Source organism: Pelecanus crispus, chromosome 7 (genome assembly GCF_030463565.1).
Source record: "Pelecanus crispus isolate bPelCri1 chromosome 7, bPelCri1.pri, whole genome shotgun sequence".
Taxonomy (NCBI): Eukaryota; Metazoa; Chordata; class Aves; order Pelecaniformes; family Pelecanidae; genus Pelecanus; species Pelecanus crispus.
Genome location: NC_134649.1, coordinates 9400696 through 9422659, shown reverse-complemented (window position 1 = coordinate 9422659; position 21964 = coordinate 9400696). Strand labels below are relative to the sequence as shown.

The 21964-nt window shown below is 56.7% G+C and overlaps 1 protein-coding gene across 2 annotated transcripts; it reads left to right on the top strand.

The window, feature by feature from the left end:
* Positions 1-12052: 12052 nt before the first annotated feature.
* On the top strand, positions 12053-21331 carry MFGE8 (milk fat globule EGF and factor V/VIII domain containing). Of its 2 annotated transcripts, none has more exons than XM_075714288.1 (10): positions 12053-12125; positions 15337-15462; positions 15728-15853; positions 16373-16486; positions 16929-17110; positions 17526-17681; positions 18385-18529; positions 19407-19591; positions 20912-21067; positions 21188-21331. In XM_075714288.1, the coding sequence occupies exons 1-10, from the start codon at positions 12053-12055 to the stop codon at positions 21329-21331; spliced, it is 1407 nt and encodes a 468-aa protein (XP_075570403.1). The 2 variants fall into 2 exon arrangements, with proteins under 2 accessions (XP_075570403.1, XP_075570402.1); XM_075714287.1 differs by having other exon boundaries at positions 19389-19591.
* The last annotated feature ends 633 nt before the right edge of the window (positions 21332-21964 follow it).

The following is a 21964-nucleotide window of genomic DNA, read 5'->3' as shown; positions in this document are numbered from 1 at the left end:
GCCTGCGAGCTGTGGCTTGTAAAAGAAGCTGCCCTCCCTCTGAGGGTGCGGGAAGCTGTTGCTACGGCCGAGCCAGTGTGATGAGGAGCACCGCAGGGCTGGTCGGTGCTGGGAGCAGTGGTGTGTGTTGTAGGTGTAGCGCTCTGGCCTGGAGCCAGGAGCGAGGCCGTACCACTCGCAGCAAACAGCTCACGCTCAGGAAATGCCATCTGAGCAGTAGCCCAAACCATCCCGTAAAGGAAGGGTGCTGGGAAGAGCCGAGCTTCATTCCAAGCCTTGTAGGGAGGGATTTGGCCTCTCCAGCCCAGCAGATGCTTCTGTCTGATGTTCCTGCAGAGAAGTGGGATGGGGGTGTCCAGGGACACCCTAATGCTTTGGAGACAGGAGGATTCCTCTTTGAGTAGTGTGGCTACTGCAAGAGAGGTCAAATGTATGTGCTGGAAACTGTAGGCACAGGAAGAACACGCAGCTTTGCCTTGTGCTTTGGGCAGGCACTAACCTCTGTACAATGAGGCCAAAAAAAGGCTGAGGATAATTTCACCTTTTTCAACCCAGCAACTGGAAGGGTACCAGGCAGAGAGAACTTGATGCGGTGCTGAGCCAGCCTGAGAGACCCCCATACAACACCGTGGTGACAGTCACCTTTTGTTCTTCACATCCTTCTCTCTTTTGGCTGTTGCTGCCACAAGGAACTCAGACCGGTTTTGTGCTTCATTTCCCCTGGCCCAGCTTTTCTCCTGCTCAGCAAACTCGCTGTGCGCTGAAGGACTCCTGGGGACTTTGCGCCTCTGAGGAAACCTTTTTGCTGGAGGAAATATCAGGGTGGTGTTCTCTGCCAGTGTAGCAGGAGCAAAAAGGAAAACATCTCTTATGACAGGGTTTGATTGCCAGCTGAAAATAAGCGAAGTGCCTGTCAGTGACATGTGAGCACAAAAAAGCTTTGCAGATGGAAATAAAGGCAATGCTTTTTCCTCTTCTGCTCTGCCTTCCCTGCAGTGCCAGCGAGGTATTGGCTTGCAGGCTGCAGAGCTGTGCCGTTTGAGAGCCTGTTGGATCTGGACGCACAGTGCTCTTTGGACTCTTACGTATTTTCTGAAAATGGTGTCTAAAAGCATAATGGGCACTTTGCAGATCTCTAAATAGACCAGCCTGTCCTGAGGAGCTACAGCGTAAGGAGACAAGTGCCAGGGATGGGGGAACGGCTGTATCATACAAACCGGAGCTGGGGAGGTGGCACGTGGCCCACCTGCTCAGTATTTTTCCATCACATTCTCATTCAGCTGTGCCTTGCCAACTTCCAGCTCTGTCACCCTCCTCAAAAGCTTCTGCTCAGGGTTTATTTAGCATGCTATTTATTTCCTAATTATAGCACTTACTGACTAACCTCAGCCCTACAGGGCTACTGCTGTCCACCTTTTTGTGCCCTGTAGACCAGCGGCTCTGGTCTCTTCTTATGGCTGAAGGCATTTCTTCTGCTGCCCTGTTGCTAGAGACTTTCTGACTTTTTTTTTTTTTCTGTTTTTCTACCACACCAAGACTGCTAATACAGGGAGCTTCACTGATCGTTTCAGAGCAGATAAGCTATTGGACTCCCAAATTCTTTAGCCCAAAAGAGAAATGCCACTGAGCTGAACACTTTACCAGGCTGTGCTCTGCCACTTCTGTCCATGAATTCCGGACAGCCAGCTCACTCCTTTTACCCCACGTCCAGCCACAGCGGCTGGCTGCAGGAAGAGGTTTTGAAAACCACTCCCCGGCATCAGCAGTGCCTCCTGCTTCTGGATGCTCCATGGCACTTGAACGCTGCCTGGCTCCACAAGCAGCCTCAGCGCTGTAGGGGAAGGATCCGTCTCTATCTCCCTGAGATGAATCTGTGCCACAACACTTGGGAATTTTCCAGGAAGTCTGGTTAGGTGAAATTCCTACCTCCTGCACCAAAAGCCGCCAGGCTGAGCTGACCTGTTCCCTGCAGCCACCTTCAGTGCCACCTCTTGTTTGCTCGCAGCCTTTTCTGCTCCTTTATCACACATTTTGGTAAATCAAGACACAGCTGTGGGAGCCAGGCAACGCTTTGGTGTGGCACCTGTCCCTAAAGCCATCTGCACAAGCCAGGGGGTTGTGTGCAGGGGAGGCTGCGTGAGAGCAGCAGGTATCTGGCAGGCAGCGAGAGCAGGGAGAGGAGGTGTGTCTCTAGTGGAAAGCAGGATGGATTGGAACAATTGAATGTAGTAAAGCCAGAAGGATGTACGAGCTTCTCCTGGAGTGTTTCCAAGATGTCATACTGAATAAAGGAAACTATTTGTCTTCTGTTTAATTCTGAGTGGTCCGTCTGACATTTGCCATTATACTGTGTTCCTGAGGTCGGAGTTTGGAAAGACTATGATTATCCAGCCTCAGGAAGCCAGAGAGGGAGACTGCTAAAGCCACATTTTTTTCAGTGGCTGCTTGTGAAATACTTCTCCGGAAAAGTTGCCATATAAGTAGCGGTGCATGAGAGGAATGAAGGGTTGCAATTGCGCAAACTGAAATGCTTAGTGAACCGAACAGTGGGATTATCAGTCCCCTGTAAAAATCCAAATGTTAGTATTGCCTAAGGAATGGGGACGAGACTCTTCCTAGAGAGCAGTATTTATGGAAAGAAAGTGAGCGGAGGTGGAAGCTACTGCCTCGTGCCAAAATAGTGGGAATCGGGATAGGTCTGGGAGGTAAAGAGCATACAACTGTGTTTGGATGAGGGTGAGTATGAAGGAAATGGTTACAGCTGTGATTTGCGGGAAAGGGTGATGGTGTTAGGGTGTAGAGAGCCAGAGCTCTGTTTCCTGGAGGTGCAGAAGGAAAGCAAGGGTGAGAGGAAACAGGCTTGATGCTGGTGCAGGGATGTGGGTTGTGTGTGAGGCTGGTGGGGAACACGGGAGTATGGTTTGGGGGGTAGGCAGATGGGGAGGAGGCAGCAGGGGCAGTGGGATGGCCAGGATGAAGGGATAACCCAGAGCATCCCCGTCTGCTGGATGCTTTCCTGGACATGCACTGGCAATCCCAGCCAAGTGGGGAAGGTCTGCTGCCATGTGCAGGGGCGAGCTGGGGGTGACCACCCTCTTCCACGCACAAGGACCAGATCAACCTCACAGGAAAACAGCAACTGCAGAGCTATAGCCATCGCTGACCTCACGCCACTCCTCCAGCTGACCTCACCTGGCTTCGCAGCAGCGGCACTACCCTTTTGAAAACCCTGCCTGTGCCACCATCGAGTTAAATTATTGCATTCGCTGGAGGAAATAAACAGTGCTGCTGATGCCGTGTAATGATCACTTCTCTGGGCTGACACCACCTTGGCTCACTGCGGGTTCCACCTTGCAAAGCTGGTGTCTCAGCCTTTGGAAATGACGTCTGATTTACCACACGTCTGCTTGGAACAGACTAGCTTTAAGATCCCGATCCACAAAGGTCCCATGAAACCCATCCTTGGATTTGGCAGTAATGCCGCAGGAGGCTTTTGCTGGAGTTACGTAGGGCTGGACGTGTAGGGAGTGTTGCAGGACTGGGAGGACGCATGGCTGAGTGATGGTGGTGGAGGTCCTCCTTCCAGATCAGCGAAGAGCTGCTGCCCGGTGGAGGCTAGAGGGTGCTGTGCTGCAGGGAATGGGTGTCCTCCCTCCTCGCTCACCATCCCTTCAAAGGCAGAAAAAATTTGCAGGAAACGCTGCCTTTGAGGTGAGATGAAGACCAAGGTGCTGGGTGTAGTTACTAACAACCTCCAAGGCTTTTTAAGACTAAAATATCAGCCCTGTCTAGCTCATTAGTTAGCACCCTGAAGGTGACATACAGAAAGGGTGGCTTTCCTCAGATGGGTGACAAAGCAAAAAGGAGGGGACAGAGACAGGACTGGGGAAAAGGAGTGAGAAAATGAGGAACTAGATCAGAAGATAAGGAAGCTCAGCAGAACAAAACCAGAGAACAGAAGAATAAAGGAAGAAAATAGAAGAATAAAGAAAGGAAATACAAGATGAAACCAATGCAGAGGATCGCATCAGCTGCTGTGTCCAATTAAGGGCTGCAGACCTGCTCCATGATGAAAAGGGAGATTTGCTTGGGAGAAAAATCAAGGAGCACTTCCTGCTCACGGTGGCTGAAGCTGAAGAGCCGTCAGCTGATGGGGCAGGATCAGCTCCTGTTTTCCCAGCTGAGGTGTGGCTAATCCTGAGCCCAGGAAAGAGCAGAGCTGAGGAGACACGGAACAGGCAAGGGGGGGCACGGGAGACAGGCCTGTGTTTGTACAGCAGCTGACAGGCAGCTGCAAGACCAGGCAAAAACACAACATGCTCCCAAACAAGCAGCTCTCTGAGCAGATCACTGCTCCCTGGAAAGCCTGCCAGCTAACCACAGGCAGCCAGAGCGAACGTGCCTCCTGTGTGGAGGTGCACGTGCTCTGCAAAACACAGCCCTGCCACCCCGAAGCTGCGGTTGTGGGGTCACTGTCCTCACTGCTGGCAAATCTGCTTTGTCTGGCTGCCTGCAGCACACGAGGCAAACGTGCAGGCGTAGCTAAAAGAGGAAGAAGCACAGGTAGATGTTTTCTTACATTCCTAGGTCTTACAGAAGACAACCTACCAAAAGTGAGAAGATGCAGACATGACAAAGGAGGAGGAAGACTGCAAAGGAGCCCCATTTCACAGCTACCCTAAAGGGACTGCACCTACTTCTGCGTCATGGGAAGGTTCTGGTGTTCTTTTAGGTGAGCAGCGTCCATACAACATGCTGTGCCTGTGAAGCCAGCTCTGCTCATGGAAAAGAGCCACATCAGGTCTTGATGTAGGTGACCTCCCTCCTGTTTTCCACCTCGAGCCTGAGGTGGGATAGCAAGGACTGGAAGGGAGCATCCTGAACTGGACATGGGTTACCACACAAGCCCCTAATAACTGCCCTGGACCCACCACGTGTGCCGAAGGAGGTGCTGGGGCTGCGTCCATAGGTCCCTGGGGAACATCTCCAGGAGGCACAAATGTATGTGGCCCAGAACATGGACCAAAGGGAATGCTCTGGGGGGGATGCAAAGTCCTGTTAGGAGCTTAGAGGGGCTGTAAAATCCACACATTTTCACTCACTGTATCTGCTCTGGATGTCTCCAGTGAGAGACACTGGTTTTACCGCTGGGGCTGTCAGAGCAGCAGCCCATGACCAGCTGGGGACAAATGCAGACTCAGCACTGGAGCCAGGGCCGTTTAACTCCTCCAAGAGCCACTGGGAGAGTGCAGAATAGGTGGGACTTGCATCCAGTATCAACTGGGCTGTGGGCCAGGTCAAAGAGGTGAGAGGGAACGGTAACATGAAAATGCCTGGAGGGTGTTTGAAGGCAGAAGGCACATCAGTTCATGCCGTAATAAAGGCTCCAGTAGAAGCTGGGCAAGGTAATTGGTGTGGTGGGAGATCCCACTGAGAAGGAGGAGTGATTGCCGAGGACATATGGGGTATGGCTAACAGAATGGATGTCTTAAAAATACGTTAGTATAAACCTCCCAGCAGGGAGGGAGAAATGCTTGGGAGACTTTATAAGGGTCTGATACAAACCCAAGCTCTAGGAAATCTTTGGAGGAAATTTGTGAAGCAGTGAGGGGATGGGTGGATACCCCTGCCCCTCAGGACACTCTTGTTCCTGCTAACGAGGTCTTCACCGCTCCAAACAGTGTGTATGGAAACTGTGCGGAGACATCTGTGGATGTGCAGAGCTATCAGCTGGCTTCTTGCCTGGGAGCTGCTCTTGCTGCTGAGACAGGAGGTAGCACAGCCCCAGGCAGAGCCCTCGGGGAGGACGCAGCTGTCCTGGCAGTCCCGCCGTGTCCCCTCCTCCGGCCTCGTGTCCCCTTGAGTGCGTGCTGCCCCTGGGGCTGGCTACGTGCGCTCCTCCATGGAGGGTCCTGACGCCCTGACCAGGCAACAGCCCTGGTTGTGCCATGGCCGTGGCTTTCACAGATGGGTTTCATTGAGGACACATGTCTGGCTTGGGGCTTGTTTTCATTTCCTTTTGAGGAAAGGAGGAGTCATGGGAGAGGAATAACTGAGCGGCTGAGCCGGCTCTCCTGGACACAGACCACAGTGCCAAACGAGCTCCTGCTGTGGTTTCCGCTGCGGCTCAGGAGGCTGCGCCCCAAGGGGCAGGAAGCAGCAGAGAAGGAGCTTCAGCTGGTGTGCCAGCGGTGCAGGATCCATCCAGGACAGGAGAGCAGCTTGTAATCACAGCGGGAGGCTCTGACAGGTCTTGGGGCAGGGGTGCTATGTAGCTCTTTGCCAGCACAGGAGCTCCTGCAGCAGCTCCAGCTGAAGGCACTGGGCGCCAGGAGCTTGCCCCCGGAGCAGAGGTCCTACAGGAGCCAAAGTCCTGCATCGACAGTCACCAGCCACCCCACACAGGGGCACAACTGGCTCCAGGTGGCCTCTGAGAGCCACTTTGGGCTGTGGGAACCTAGGGAATAAGGAGCCATGTTTGAGGTGCAATGACCCCAGATGCCCCCTGGGGTTGGGCATCTGTGCAAGAGAGAGGGAGGTGTGCAGGGACCTGTGCTTTCCTGCTACAACCAGCCATAGATGTGGCTACTGAAATGTATCTTAAAAGCCCCCAAATATGCCTCTCTTCAGGAAGAAACTAATCCCAGAGCTGTGGCAGATCGCCCCTTGCCTGCCAGGCTCTGGGGAAGTAGAGCAAGTGGGAGGCACGGAGTGGGGCGGGGGGTCGGGGGACACGGGCAGAGTTCAAACCTTCTCATTATGCTCCGAGATACAGAGATCAAAAGGCAACTTCACAAATTAATCAGGCCCCAGCCTGGGCAGAGCCTCTCCCCAGGACGGATGGGCGGGAGGGGAGCGTGCGGTAATGAGCAAACTGTCTCTTCTTCACCAGCCGGTAAGACAGGTTCTGGGCTCCCTGCAAACCCCGTGGCCCAGCTCATTAGAGCTCATTAGTGTTGTTACATATTCATATAGCATTAGCACCGTCAGGCCCCTGATGTTTAATCAGGCTGCAAGCTTGCCTTGAGCCCTACAAGTCTTGGAGGACCTTCCATTAAGCGTATGCCGGAAGCACACACACCAAATCAATGGCTTGAGTAAGGAGGGGTCTTGTGAGCGTGATAACAGGACGAGGATCTGTCCCTTGCCACAGAAACCTGGGTTATCAGAGGAACCTAAACGATAAAGTTATCAAGTACACAGTTTAGCGCTTTGTGTCAAGGCAGGAGCTTGCCAAGAGCTCCTGAAAAAGAACAAAAGAGCCATGGCTTATCTGCCTGCGGCATCTGCTCAGTGCTTGGGCAACATCAGGCCACTCGCCACTGCTAATCCATAAGCGGTTTCGATTGTGCATCGTGGTGTACCACAGAGTGTCAATTTGTGTTACGGGGTAGGTGCTTTCAGCCAACAGGCTGGAGAGGGGCAAGGTGAGCCGGGGATGTGGGCTCTGCTCCATCCTTCCTGGGCAGTCCCCTGAGACGGGCACCGCAGGGAGCAGCCACCACCACGCAGGGGTTTAGTCCTGGCCAGTGGTCGGTGCTGATCCATCGTCAGTGGGGACACAGCTGTTTCCCAGGGTGATTTCTCCTGTAGTAGATACAAGTGACCTTTGGAAATGCTGCTGTTACCACTGGTTGCAGAGGAGGTGTGTGTAAGAGGGTAGGCTGCATGCCTACCCTTTAGATGGACAAAATAAAGGGAGACATGTCCTTCCCTCGATCCCCTCCAGCCCTTGGTTTCCCATCTGTCAAATGAAGATGAAGGCAACACCTTTTCTGTTGGAGATATGCATGGATAAATCCTTAAAGACTGCAAAGCGCTCCAATTCAGAGAAGGGGGTTATATAAAGGTGCTTATATTAAGCACCTTACACAGACACACCAGCTCTAAGCTGGATATAATCTTGTTTATTGAGGTTAGAACAAAAGACTTGAAGCTAAACTGGCTGGGATCTCATCTGAGCTCTGACATGATCAGCAGTGGGAACGGAGCAAAACGGGGGTACAGTGCTGCCCTTTGCCTTCTTCCTTTTAAATCACAAGGTTTTACGTACCCTGAAGGGCACTCGGTAGCTGTGCTTTCCATGCCCTGAGGATATTCAGTATCTAGGTTTCTTCAGATAGCCCTGAAATTCCTGGTACCTAAACATTAGCATCCCTAAATGTAAAGCCTGAGCTTAAAGAAACTGTCGCCTTTTTGATGGAAAGGGCAGAGAGTGTGGAAAGCTTTTTTTTCTCTGGAAAATAAACAAAGTCCATCCACATGCAAGGATTGTCCTGGCCAGTGGATGTATTCTGCAGCCATCGGAAACCACGCGCTGGCACGCCAGCGGGTGCTGACGCCGGCCAGGGCTGCAGGAGGTTAGAGATGCTGGCACCGAGTGCTTGGTTATCCTGTTAGAGGGATTAGGAGCAGGCTGGAGCTTAATCCTCTGCGATGGTGCTGCGGATTGCTTCTCCTTCCTGCTTGGAGTTGCAACCACATGTGGTGGGACAGGGTGGCTTGATCCCACAGAAACCTTCCCAGGACCTGTGCTGTGGCCTGAACCACAACTTTGGGCTCCGGGAAAGAGCTGTGCCTGCGAGGGACGGGGCTGGCTACCTCTGCCAGGGGCATTTTTTGAGCAGAGAGCCCTCAGTGTTGGGGCAAGGGAGGAAAACCATGTTGCAGGGAGGGTTGTGGGAGTGTTTTGGATGGGGAATCCCTCCGGGGTGTAACATCTACCTTTCTTTTGCTATAAACCTAAGCCAGTGAATTTCTTTATAGAAGAGATAGCTGAAACAATAGCGGCTGCCACCCAAGAAAAGATCCATGCAAGGGCCAAATGAGACTTTGCTGGGAGTGGGGGGGTTTCATTGCTATCTGATGTCAGGGGGAGAAGTCGGGTGGGTCAGAGATGAGTGTCTGAGAGGGAGTGGAGCTTAGGAACACGAAACCAGGGCGATACCAGAGACATCACTGCAAATGCATCAGCTGTGAGATGCACCTTGGCTGGTTTTATGGCAGATGGGGGCTTTATGTTTGAGCAGGGGGCAGGCTGTGTATTGTTCACCTCTGTCGTTCATGGGAAAACGCCTTTGTATAAGCTTGGAAATAAAGAGGATTGCATCAGAGAAACACGCACCCCCATCACCTATTTTCCTCTTTATCACCCCAGCTATGGGAACCAGGATATTGGCTATCTGCATGGCTCAGAAAGGGTTACGGCACAGCAAAGCCTGGCAGCTCTCCATGCAGAAGAAACCAAACCCAGTGGTAAATTCTGCTGTAACAAGGCCTAAGTAGTCCCTGCAGAAGGGAGTGAAATTATGCCTGACCTTCGACCTACCCAACTCTTTCAAGTAGAGCCATCCCTTGCGAAAACTTGGCGGCTATATGAACCTGGGGTGTGGTGTTCGCCTGTGGGGGCTGTCTCCATTCCTTGCTGCTTCCCTGTCCTTGACAGGTTGTTCCTCTCTCTTCTCTGTCTCCCATAGCCAGAGCTTCCCTCTTCCAGCTGGAACAGTGTGGGCTCTTCCCAACCCCGATTTCTCATTGGGATTCTCCGCTCCATTGCAGGTCTCCATCGAAAGAGCCACTGGTGCCTCCAGGAAGTGCTGTCCCTATAGAGAGTGTAGCTCCGCCTGGCTTCCACCACTCGCTTTTTAATATCCTTTCCCATGCATGTTCCTCGCGACATTGGCATTCATGCCCCCGGGGACAGAAGGAAAACATTTTGCTTTCTGTTTTTAGAGAGGCTGCTGATTTTTCTGCAGCTCCCTCTGGGTCTTGCATCCTCTCCGAGACCAATTCAGGCAGTAGCCCCTCAAGAGGCCAAGCAAACACCCTTGTCCTAGTTGCTTTTGCACAGGCCTGGGAATCTTGCCCTGCGCTCTCCTCCTCCTGACCTTTTTTCCCTCTGAACACCACAGCAGTAATTACCCTGAGGTTGAAGGGTTATTCGAAAGCAAGTACTGTGTCTTGTCCGCTCCCTCCTTTCCATCCGCTGTTTCTCCCTACACTGGAGTTAAACTCTGCCTGGAGTTTCCTTTGTGTCGCTATTAATTGAAGGAAATACCACCAGTGAGGGTGGTGGGTCTGGGTGGGAATATGTGTCCAGCTCTCTGTGTTTCTCATGCCCCGGTGCTCCGGCCATGCCACCAACAGCCAAATCCCCGGCACACCGGGGCAGCTGGACCTGCCGGCGGCTCCGTCCCTGGGGTGTCGCTCCCAGTCTGGGTGCTCTCATGGGCACTGGTTGCTGGCATCGAGGAAAAGTATTAGCTGGACACTGGAGTGGAGATGGAAAAGGAGGTGGAAGGACTAGTCAAAGTGCACAGGGCACGGCTGGGCTGCCCGGCTCGCTGCTGGCTGAGGTGGCCGCGTTGCCAAAGCCAGAAATGTAGCAACACTCGGGCAGAGTCAACATGTAAATATGTGCAGCCTGTCCGAGGTGGGTCAGTTAATGCTGAAATGGAGGGTTTTGCAAGAAGAGATAAAACCAACTTCATGTTTGGCAGGAGGGCTTGGAGTGGCTTTCCAGTGCAGGCGCAAATGATCCAGCATTCCTGTACTGTGCAGTTCTCTTTTTCAAAGCATTTGCGCCTGAGTATGAATTTAGCCTTAATGTGCTTTAGTCCGACAATTTCTGCCTTCCAGGGCAGAGCTCCCCACATGGCACCAGCTCCTCTCAAGAGCATGGCTGGGCTTTTCCAGGCCTCAGGGGCCGGGCACAGCTCAAAGAGGAGCTTGTTTGTGGCTGAACCAACAGATCTGTGGTGTGCTGCTTTGGGCAGAGAGCTGTTGTCCCCCCCCAACCCCTTTCCTGTGCACACCCGACCTGGCTGCAAGCTGTTTTCTTTGATGCTGGTTAGGAGGAGCATGGGAAAACCCCGTGCTGCTGGCATGCGGGGTGCCGAGGGTGGCACGGGGCACTCACGTGTGCCCCATCCTGGTGGAGGGGAAGCCTTCTCCAGCTTTTCCCCCACCCAGGGAGAGAAAAGAGGGGTTTGTGCTGCAAAACAGCTTCCTTCTGCCAAGTGCTGGCAGCCCCTGGTGCACCCCCGTCGAGCTCCGCACCCCTCTGCCTGCCAGCCGGGGCCGTGGGCCGTGGGCGCTGCAGCCCCAGCAGCCACCCAAGAGCCAAGCTCTGGCGTGGGGTGAGCCGGCAGACCCCCGCACCCAGAGCATCCTCACTGCGCTGCTCTCGCTTCCAGGCCGCTAATTAAGCATCTTCGGCCACCAGGCCAGTCCCCCAACCCTGTCTCTTCCCCTCCTGCCACCTGCCTGCAACCTGCATCCCAGGGCGGCGGGGGTACCCCCCTTGCTGCCGGCACCCCCCTGCTGCCGGCACCCCCCCTGCTGCCTGCACCCCCCCTGCTGCCTGCACCCGCCTTGCTGCCAGCACCCCCCTGCTGCCTGCACCCCCTTGCTGCCTGAACCCCCCTGCTGCCTGCACCCCCTTGCTGCCTGCACCCCCCTTGCTGCCGGCACCCCCCTGCTGCCGGCACCCCCCTGTTGCCTGCACCCCCCTTGCTGCCTGTACCCCCGCTGCTGCCTGCACCCACCTTGCTGCTGGCACCCCCCTGCTGCCTGCATCCCCTTGCTGCCTGCACCCCCCTTGCTGCCTGCACCCCCCCTGCTGCCTGCACCCCCCTTGCTGCCTGCACCCCCCTGCTGTCTGCACCCCCCTTGCTGCCGGCACCCCCCTGCTGCCGGCACCCCCCTGCTGCCTGCACCCCCCTTGCTGCCGGCACCCCCCTTGCTGCCGGCAGCCCCCGCCTCCCCAGCCCGCAGCCCCCCCCGGCTCCCCGGCGGGGGCTCTCCGGGGGGGGGCGACCTGCGGGTCCCCCTCTGCCCGGCGCGGCGGGGCCGGTCCCCGCCCCGGGGGCGGGCGGCGGAGCACGTGGGGCCGCGCCGGGCCGGGCTGAGTCACTCCCGCCCCGAGCCCCCGCCGGAGCGGATCCTCGGCGCGGCGCGGCGCGGCTCGGCTCGGCTCGGCTCGGCTCGGCTCGGCTCGGCTCGGCTCGGCTCGGCGCGGCGCGGCGCGGCGCGGCGCGGCGCGGGACGCAGCATGGAGGCGGCGAGGCTGCGGCGGGCGCTGCTCTCCCTGGGGCTGGGGCTCTCGCTGCTGCTGGTGGTGGCCGGTAAGTGCCGGGGTGCCGGCGAGCCCTGGGTGCCTGGGAACCGGGGTGCCGGGGAGCCCTGGGTGCCAGGGAGCCGGGCTGCAGGGGATCCAGGGTGCAGGGGAGCCCGGGGTGCTGGGGTCCCGGCGTGCAGGGGACCCGGGGTGCAGAGCGAGAGGATCTGGGGTGCGGGGTGAGAGGGTCCGGGCTGCCGGGTGCGGGGTGCAGGGGCGGCGGGTGAGAGGGTGCGCAGCCCCCAGGGCTGCCGCCGCGGGAGCAGCGCTCGGGTCCGCAGCCCCCTCCTTGCTCCCGAGCCGGGAATAGCTCAGCCGGGCTGTCCCGTGTTTTCAGGCTTAGATAACCGTGCCCGCCGAGTAAACAGCTTCCCTGGGACCGCCTGGCACAGCCGCCTGGCTGGCCCGGCCGGGGGAACCCCAGGGAGAAGCAGCTCCATCGTCACCCCGTGGGTCACGCCTGGGGTAGGGGACTCCGAAACCGATGGGTGAGACCAGGGAAAAGGGGAGCAATGCCCACGCCAGACTCCGGGCCGGGGGGCAAAGGGCGGCAGGGAGATGTGCTGTGAGGAAGGCCCTGTTTGCGCTCGCTCTCCCTGCGGAGGGGTGCTCGTTTTGCACCTCTCCTGAGAGAGGCTTGACCTGACCTCCCCCAGCCCCGCTGGGATGAGCCGTCCCAGTTTTTGGAGGATGTTATTTTTGCCTTCCAGCCAGCCTGTGGGTTCATATAAGCAAACATTTCCAAAAGTGGTGGCTGATCTTTGTTGCCTTGGTTCCTCACTGTCCAGCCTGTGACAGCTCTGTCCCTGACTGGAGAAAAATGTGTGTGGGGAGGATGGAGATGCTGAACTGCTCTAAAACCAGGCCTGAAACAGCTGAGAAATTGGAGCATCCAAAACTACTTTGCCACAGTGGAAAATGTGACCGTGCGCCTCGCTGCTAGGCAGGGGGCTGGCTAGCGAGACCCACCACGTAAGGGATTATTCCTGGGAGGGATTAAAAGGGAGTCCAGTTACTTGGGATAGTTAAAGTATAAATCTGGGACCCCTCCTGTCCTGACCCTGGGAGGAGCCCTTGCTCCTTTGCCACTGTGTCCCACCTCAGAAACTCCTGCATCGGAGGCAGCGCGGATGCCAGGGAGCACACGTTCGTTGGCGTTCCGTGCCTGGGGAAGCAGCCGGCTCCCGCTGCTGAACAGAAGCAGCTCTGTCCGCAGGGCCTTGGCTGGCTGCTGGGAGAGATCCTTGGGTTGGGGTGGCTGGATGTGCCCGAGACCTGCGGAGGGGCGTGGGGCAAAGGCATCCCCACGTATCAACAGGAGCTCTCTCCTCCCATGCTGTAGCTCATGGCAGCGCATTGATGGAGCATGAGGTCATGCAGAACAGGCTGGGCAGCGCAGGCAGCGACTTGAACCGGTGCCCAAGTTTTTTTGCCTCTTGAGGCTGGGCTAAGGGAGCTACAGCATCTTTTTGGAAACCTTCACGTAACACTGGCCTGTCTGCCACCAGTGTGTACCCTCCAGATGTGAAGTGTCAGAAAGAGTAGGATTAACTCAAAGAAGCCCTGCTATTAAAAGACTAATGAGTAGGAGCTCTCTGAGTAGTAGCTTAGGCTAATGAGCGCCATGCTGTTTGGTGTGGGTCCAGGCAGTGAGCCCACAGCTCATTAACTTCCACCTTCCCCAGGGCATGCAGGTAGTGGGGGTTATTCCTGGGTCTCCACCTGAGTTCAGCCCTTGCTCTGACTCCTGCAGCATGGCAGAGAAGAGCCTGGCATGAAGGCATGTGCTGTCCCAGCGCTTGGTGAGGAGTTATTGAGGCTTTCAGCCAGATCTGTGGGAATCTGGTCTAGGTTTATGGAGAGTCTTGCTGCTCTTGGGGCAGAATAAATTGAGGGTGGGAGGAATTTCAGGCTGGCTCTTGCAGTCTGATTCAGCACCGCAATGGGGAGCAGAAGGCTGATGGGTGTGTTGGGTTGACCTCGGCTGGCTGCCAGGTGCCCAGCCAGCCGCTCCCTCACTCCCCCTCCTCAGCAGGACAGGGAGGAGAAAAGAAGATGAAAAAGCTCCAGCGTGGGCCCTTCCCATGGGGTACAGTCCATCAGGAACAGACTGCTCTGGTGTGGAGTCCTCCATGGGCTGCTGGGAGACAACCTGCTTCACCGCAGTGTTCACCACGGGTTGCAGGGCAATCCCTGCTCCGGCGCCTGGAGCAGCTCCTCCCCCTCCTTATTCTCTGCCTGGGGTGTCTGCAGGGCTGTTTCTCTCACATTTTTCTCACTCCTCTCCCACAGCTGCTCCGCAGCATTTTTTACCTTACCTTACTTATATTATCACAGAGGCAACACCAGTGTCGGTGATGGGCTCAGCTTTGGGCAGCAGCGGGTCTGTTTTGGAGTTGGCTGGGACTGGCTGTCTCCAACATGGGGGCAGCTCCTGGTGTCTTCTCGCAGAAGCCACCCTTGCAGCCCCCTGCCACCACCACCACGCCACGTAAACCCAACACCATGGGAGAGGCCGGAGGTGGATGAACAGGCAGGGAAGATGGTGCAGCCCCAGCAGTTCCCCCCGGGGACCTGCCTGTGGGCTGGGGCTGCCTGGTGGGAGCTGCTTGGAGAGTGCTTGGAGTGAACGGAGTTCTGGCAGGCATCGTGGAGGGATGGACCCTGTGATGGACCTGTGATGGACCCTCTTCCCGTGTCTCCAGCATCTGGGAGCTGAGGCATGCGGGCTCCCCCTACAATGATTTTTTTCTTTTGGTCTTACGAGCACTAACTTCCATTAGCAATACCCAGCCATGGGACCAGCCCCATTCCCTTGAGTAATCCCATCCTGCTCACGCCCGAGCGAGCCCCAGCCTGGCCGCCTCTGCTTCCCAGCTGAGCAGCGGAAACGCTTGATGCACCAAAGACCTGGTTTTCCCCTGGCTTTGGTTTGATGTGCAGGCTCTGTTAAACCGCTTTTTTAATGTGCCAGGGCAAGGCAGGTCCTGGCTGCTCTCTCATGCTCCTGGTCTCAACCATCGCTCTTGAACGCTGTCAGTCCCGCGCAGGATCCGGGAGCCGGTCCTGCTGGCCCCTGCTGCGTGCTCCCCTCCCCATGGCATCGTCAGAGGAACAGTTCCTGCTGTGGAGCTGGGGTGTCTCTGTGTGCATCTGTGGGGCTGTGGCTGATGCCTGCCACAGGGACAGCTTGCAGTGACATTTGGCTTTGCTTCCAGGTGACTTCTGCGACGTAAACTACTGTCAGAACGGGGGCACCTGCCTGACCGGGATTAATGAGACCCCCTTCTTCTGCATCTGCCCTGAGGGCTATGTTGGGATTGACTGCAATGAGACAGAGAAAGGTGAGGTGCTGACCCCATCACGGGGGTCCCATGAAGTCCAGGAACCTTGCAGTGTGGCAGCGTGCCCTCATTGTGGCCCTGTACCGCTGGCCCTGGGGTCCAGCCCTGCTGATGGGCACATAGAGCGGGGATCCAAGCAGGGATGTGGTGATCTCCATCACTTGGGGGGAATGTGACTTCTTTGGGGAGCCACAGCCCACTGGACGCTCTTATTCTCCACCTGTGCCCATATTAAAGCCATTTTCCGCCCTTTCCCCTTCCCCAGGCCCCTGCCACCCCAATCCTTGCCACAACAACGGTGTGTGCCAGCTGGTCCCAAACCGGGGGGATGTCTTCACCGACTACATCTGCAAGTGCCCCGCGGGGTATGACGGAGTGCATTGCCAGAACAGTGAGTACGGTGGGGTGGGGGAGGCTGCTCTGCTGCTAAGGGCTTGGGGACCCTTCGGGCAGCACTGGGGGAACAACTGGGGGGTGTTTGCAGCTGTGGCTGCGTTGGGCGCTAGGCTCTGTCAGAGACCATGGGCTGGTTTGGACCTTGCAGGGTGGAGGGAAGAACCATGACATGGGGACGTGGCGGTGTCTGAGCCTTGCTCTGCATCTCTGGAGGGACACGGTGCCTTGAGTAATGGGACACGGGGTGCCTCGAGGCTCAGCCTGCTCCAGGCGGGCTCCCAGCCTTGCCATGGCTGTGCATCCCAATGCACCTGCATGGCTGCAATCAGTGGGGGCAAGGCCTGGGCAGCTCCTTGGGTTAGAGCTTCAACCCGTGCCACCATATCAGCAGCGACCTTGCCATGGGTTTTGCTCAGGGGATGCCTCCCGCTCTTCCCACTGTGCTGAATGAGGGGTCTCCTCTCCGGGACTGCCTCTGGGGTCACCTCCTGAGCCCCCCCTCTCTGTCTCCTAGACAAGAACGAGTGCTCCTCCCAGCCTTGCAAAAACGGAGGCACCTGCCTGGACCTGGACGGCAACTACGCCTGCAAGTGTCCTTCTCCGTTCCTGGGGAAGACCTGCCACATCCGTAAGTCCCTGGCACCAACTGTACAGAATTCCCTTTCCCTCCCAGTTCCCTGCTGCTCCGTCCCCCATTGCTAGCGTCCCCAGGAGAGATCTCACCAGCTGATTTAGGGGATCTAGAGAGCAGCTGTGGGTGCCTGTGTGCTGGCTGCGCTTGATGCCAGCAGGCCTGGTCCTGATGGAGGGAGCATCCCCGGGAAGGTGCTGTCTCCTCTCTGGGGAGGCCCCAGAGCATCCTTCCCCCCCCCAGACCTCTGTGTGAGAGGGGCTGATGGATAGTGCGGTTTTGACTGAAGGCTGAGGTGGGGGGGTACACCCTGGGGACAGCCAGGTCTGAGGGCTGGCCTCCATCTCCTGACCTGTCCCCAGACAAGAGGCAAATGATCCCCCGGTTTTGCTCCCTGGTTGCCCTCTCTCTTTGGTGCTGATGTCCCCACTGCCCCCAGGCTGTGCCGTTCTCCTGGGCATGGAAGGAGGAGCCATCTCTGATGCCCAGCTCTCGGCATCCTCTGTTCACTACGGCTTCCTTGGCCTCCAGCGCTGGGGGCCAGAGCTCGCCCGCCTCAACAACCACGGCATCGTCAATGCCTGGACCTCCAGCAACTACGACACAAGCCCGTGGATCCAGGTACCTGCGGCAGGACTGGGAGCGCCGGTGTAGCGGGCAGCCCCAGTAGCCATGGCTGGTCTTGCAGGGCTGCTCTCATGGCATTTCTCTGCTCCTGGTGAGAAATGCGGGGCTAAATTGCTTCAGCAAGGTGCCACCCAGGGGCATCTAGTGACGTGCCTGGAGAAGACAAGGTCCCTGGGGAGAAGATGGGGACCTGGGGTGGCAATCCATCCCTGCTTGTCTGCCAGCCCTGGGATGCAAAGCTGGGATGCTTTTGCCTCGAGGAAGTCACAGCGCCCTGGGCAGCCCCTCTCCTGGTCCCGATGCTGAGCATGAGCCCACCCTCCCATCCAGGCTTGGCGGTGCTGGTGGGTGCAGGAGCTGTGCACCCCACCTGTGCTGCATCCTGCTCAAGCTCTTCTCCCCTCCCCAGGCCAACCTGCTGCGGAAGATGCGGCTGAGCGGGATCATCACACAAGGCGCTCGCCGCGTGGGCCAGCCGGAGTACGTCCGCGCCTACAAAGTTGCCTACAGCCTGGACGGGCGGGAGTTCACCTTCTGCAAGGACGAGAAACAGGACACAGACAAGGTGGGCTGTGATGCTCTGCGCGGGGCCATGCCGGCTCCCCCCACCCAGCGGTGCTGCGGGCGCTGGGGTGGCTGTGAGCTGCGTCCCAAGCTGTCCCCATGTTTGGGAAAGTGCTTTTGACCTGGGTCAAAGCCACGTTGGGAACCAACTAGCAGCGAGACAGCCCAGATGGTTCCAGCACTGGGCAGCACTCTGGCTCTATTTAATTGACCATAATAAGCATAACCAAAGAAGCAGCGCTGACTTATTTAGGTCATTCAGATAATATCTTTATCGCTGACACACTGTGGGAACCGGGCATGGTCTGGAAGTGCTAGCAAATGGCTTACGCAGCTCAGTGCTGTGTCTGCACCAAGCATGAGCTGACAGTGTACCATCTCACTCTTGAAGCAGGAATAGTCACTGAATGCAGCACTCTTCACGCAGTTTTTTATGGCAAGTGTCTTGTGCTTGTTTTTTGAGCATCCGGGGAATGGCCGGGAATATCTGCCTTGCTTTAAAAAAAAGAAAAGTTTCTCTTGTTACTGCAGTGGTGGGAAAAAAATGCATGCAAACATGACCTGACTGTATTTATTGTGTTAGAAAGAAAGAAGCAAACCACCTCTCTGCTTTTCACAATTTGGGGAGTGTTGCCATAGTGGGAGGGATTTTATGCCCAGGGCTGCAGGAGGGCTGGGGCACTCAGCCCTGCTCGCCATTGCAGGTTTTCCAGGGGAACATGGACTACGGCACCATGCAGACCAACATGTTCAACCCTCCCATCACCGCCCAGTTCATTCGCATCTACCCCGTGATGTGCCGCCGTGCCTGCACGCTGCGCTTTGAACTCATCGGCTGCGAGATGAACGGTAAATGTTGGTGGCTCTCCCCTCCCCAAGGACCGCAGGGCAGAGGGTGACATGGGGCAGGGCATCACCCCTTCTACCAGTTCTGATCCTCTCGGGCAGGGAATTTGTGAGCGCTTGTTTTTCTCATGTCAGCTACGTGATGCCTGGAAATACCCACGGGTGCTTTTGGGGAACACAAGCTGTTAATCCCACCGGCTCAGCTGGGCTCGAGCTGCATTCTCACGCTGCTAACACCTTCCCAAGCTGGGTTTTTTTATTGTGCCTCCTCCCTGTCTGAGCTGTGAACCGGCTGCTTTTCCTGCCAGAGAGCTTGAAAAGCATCGGAGGATGAAAGTCCTCTGGGAAACGTGAGGGGTGATTAGCCTGAGCCCTTTCCCTGTGCCTCCCACATTCCTGCCCTGCGGCACATCCCCAGCAGCCGAGCAGGACCCGCTTGTCGGGGTGGGACTGGGGCACCGTGGGGGCTTGGGTCATGTCCTGCTGCTGCGTGGGTGCGGTGCCAGCCGTGCTTTCGGCTGGGGATGTCTTTGCATTGCTCTCTTCACCCGTGAAAGCATCCTCCTGTGCCTCCTGCTGAAGCCGTCTGTATTCTGGGGCCAGGCTGTGCTGTGGGGATGTCCGTACGTCCCTGCAGCAGGAGGCACTGTGAGCCAGGGAATAGATGGGAACTCAAAATCCCGGGAAAAGGCAAGCCAGCTGTGCCTCTGCGCCTCTGCTGAGCCTTTCCCTGCCTGGCCCTGCCTGCCAGTCCGGGTAGTGGGAACGTGGGGATGGCGCCTGCCGGGGCTGCGGGGTTTTGCTTGCGATGGTGCCGTGGACTCTTTCTTTTTCACCGCCTGTATGAACTGTTGTGTTACAGTGTATTTCAACACGGCAGGTTGCTCGGAGCCTCTGGGCATGAAATCCCGCCTGATCTCCGACCAGCAGATCACAGCCTCCAGTGTCTTCAAGACCTGGGGCATCGACGCCTTTACCTGGCACCCCCATTACGCTCGCCTGGACAAGACGGGCAAAACCAACGCCTGGACCGCACTCCACAATGGCCAGTCCGAGTGGCTGCAGGTGGGTCTCTCTGCTCTCCCTCTGTAACCTCATTTATCCTCCCCAGCTCCTCCAGCTGTGTCTGGGGCCACCTCCTGTGCCTGGGGCTGCCTCCTGTGCCAGGGCGGCTGGAAGCAGGACGGGCACGGTGGGAGAGGCCGGGCAGAGCCGCAAGGATGGTGCTGCTGGAGCGTTGTCGTGGAGCATGTAGCCCAGCGGTGCTCTCCCCAAGCTGGGATTGCAGGGGCAGGTTGGGATGGGGCCGCAGCCACCGGTTTTAACAGTGATGCTGGAGCACTGGGTCAGAAACATCAGTGCCCGTAGGGACAGGGACAAGGACAGGGTGGTGCTCTGCATCATCCCCTTGGGAAGCACCATCTCAGCCTGAAGTGACCATCCCACAACGCTGCCCGGAACACCGTGTTTCTGTTTTGCAGGAAAAAATTCAGGTTTGCTTTTCTCTTCCCAGTCTGGAATGGGAACAAATAGTTTTGAAATTTCCTTCTCAGTTTCCTTTCCTCCCCTGTTTTTATACTTTTCACATGATTTCATGACATAATGGGACAAAGCAATTTAGATATTTGTCCCGCTTTTTATTCGGGAAATGATTAAAAGCAGCTGCTCCATGGCCCTAAATAAAATAGCTTATCAAGACGTCTGCTCATGGTGTTGGGATGGCACGCTGAGTTGGGCCATCACACCGTAGGCTGCCTGTTTGTGTACATGTATATAGATTTACACATATACTCATATATATACACATATATGTGTATACGTATAGCTAGTACTGCCCTCAACGAGCATGAAATAGGAACTAAATTAAGGAGCCTTTCAGCTCATTTGCTGGGTTACTCTGCAGCGTGCCAGCAGCACTAGCGCAGTGTGGCAGAGTAAAGAGAATAGAAAGCATCTCAGTTAGAACCCAAATGTCAGACTGCGCTGAACTGCATATTTTCTCAGCAAGAATCGCTTTCCAGTGGAAATGCATTTCCTCTGGGAATCCTTTATTTTTTTTGAATTGAGATTTTTTGCTGTCATTCCCACATTGACCTTTTCAGCAAAAAATGTCGAGGTGGCAGCGGTGGGGAAGGGAGCTGAGATGGTGGGGTTTGTATCCTGCTTTGGGTTGCTTTGAGGGATGCTGCGAGTGTTAAAGGGTCAAATACTTCACAGTAGTGTTTTATTAGTCGCTCTGGCCTTGGGGTGGGGTAGAGTGGTGTTTTCTCTATTCTTGACCCCTGAGGGCCAGCACGTCCCGGCTGCCTCCGGGACACGCAGGATGCTCTGGGGTGGGAGCACTGCTCCTGCGAGGAGCCTCAACGAGCCTTGTCTTCTTGCCAGATCGACCTCCGGGACCAGAAGAAGGTGACGGGCATCATCACGCAAGGAGCCCGTGACTTCGGGCACATCCAATACGTGGCAGCCTACAAGGTGGCCTACAGTGACAACGGCACGTCCTGGACCCTCTACCGGGATGGCCAGACAAACAGCACCAAGGTGTGTGGGGCAGGGCAAGGCGGGCAGTGACTTTCCAGGGCTCCAGGATGCTGCTGCGGGGAGGGATGGGATGGTGGCAGAGGTCCCGGCGGTGCTGACGCCCACCTTTCCCCCCGCTAGATCTTCCACGGTAACAGTGACAACTACTCACACAAGAAGAACGTGTTCGACGTGCCCTTCTACGCCCGCTTCGTCCGCATCCTGCCCGTGGCCTGGCACAACCGCATCACCCTGCGCGTGGAGCTGCTGGGCTGCGACGAGTAGGCGCCCGGGGAGGAAGGACGGGGCTGCTCTTTCCCGCCGCCCGGCCCGCGCCCTGCCCGCCCCTGCCCGCTCCTGCTCTGACCTCACCCCCCCCTCCATGTACCCAAACTTGGGAGGCGGCCAGGAGGGCTCCCCTGCCCTGCGTTGGCGCTGGGGCCGCAGCACTGCACTTTATGGGGCCTTTGCAGATGGGATGCAGGGATGGCTCCTGCCCTTTTGCCCCCCTAGCCAGGGGTGAGACCCCCTCCTGCAACAGGGGCTTGACTGGGGCATCCTTTCCTGCAACTGGGGCTTCCTTGGGGGACCCCTTCCTGCAAATGGGTCTTTGCTGGGGGACCCTGTCTTGTAACCAGGGCTTGGCTGCATCCTCCCAGCTAAGCCTGGAGACAAATTTTCTCCCCCTTTTTGCTTCTGCTTTCAGCAGAGAGGCTGCAGCCAGGTGGCAGTCCCCTGCCTGCACTGGGGCTCAGGGCTCAGCAGTTTTGGAGTGCTTAGGGCAAGCACCCTGGGCACACAGCTCTGACGTCCCTCCTGCTCCCGGCATGGCTGCAAGCAGGGGCTACTCAGCTGTTGTCCCCTGCCCATTTTGCCAGGCCCTGGGTCTCCTTGCCTGCGGTGTCAGCACCGCATAGT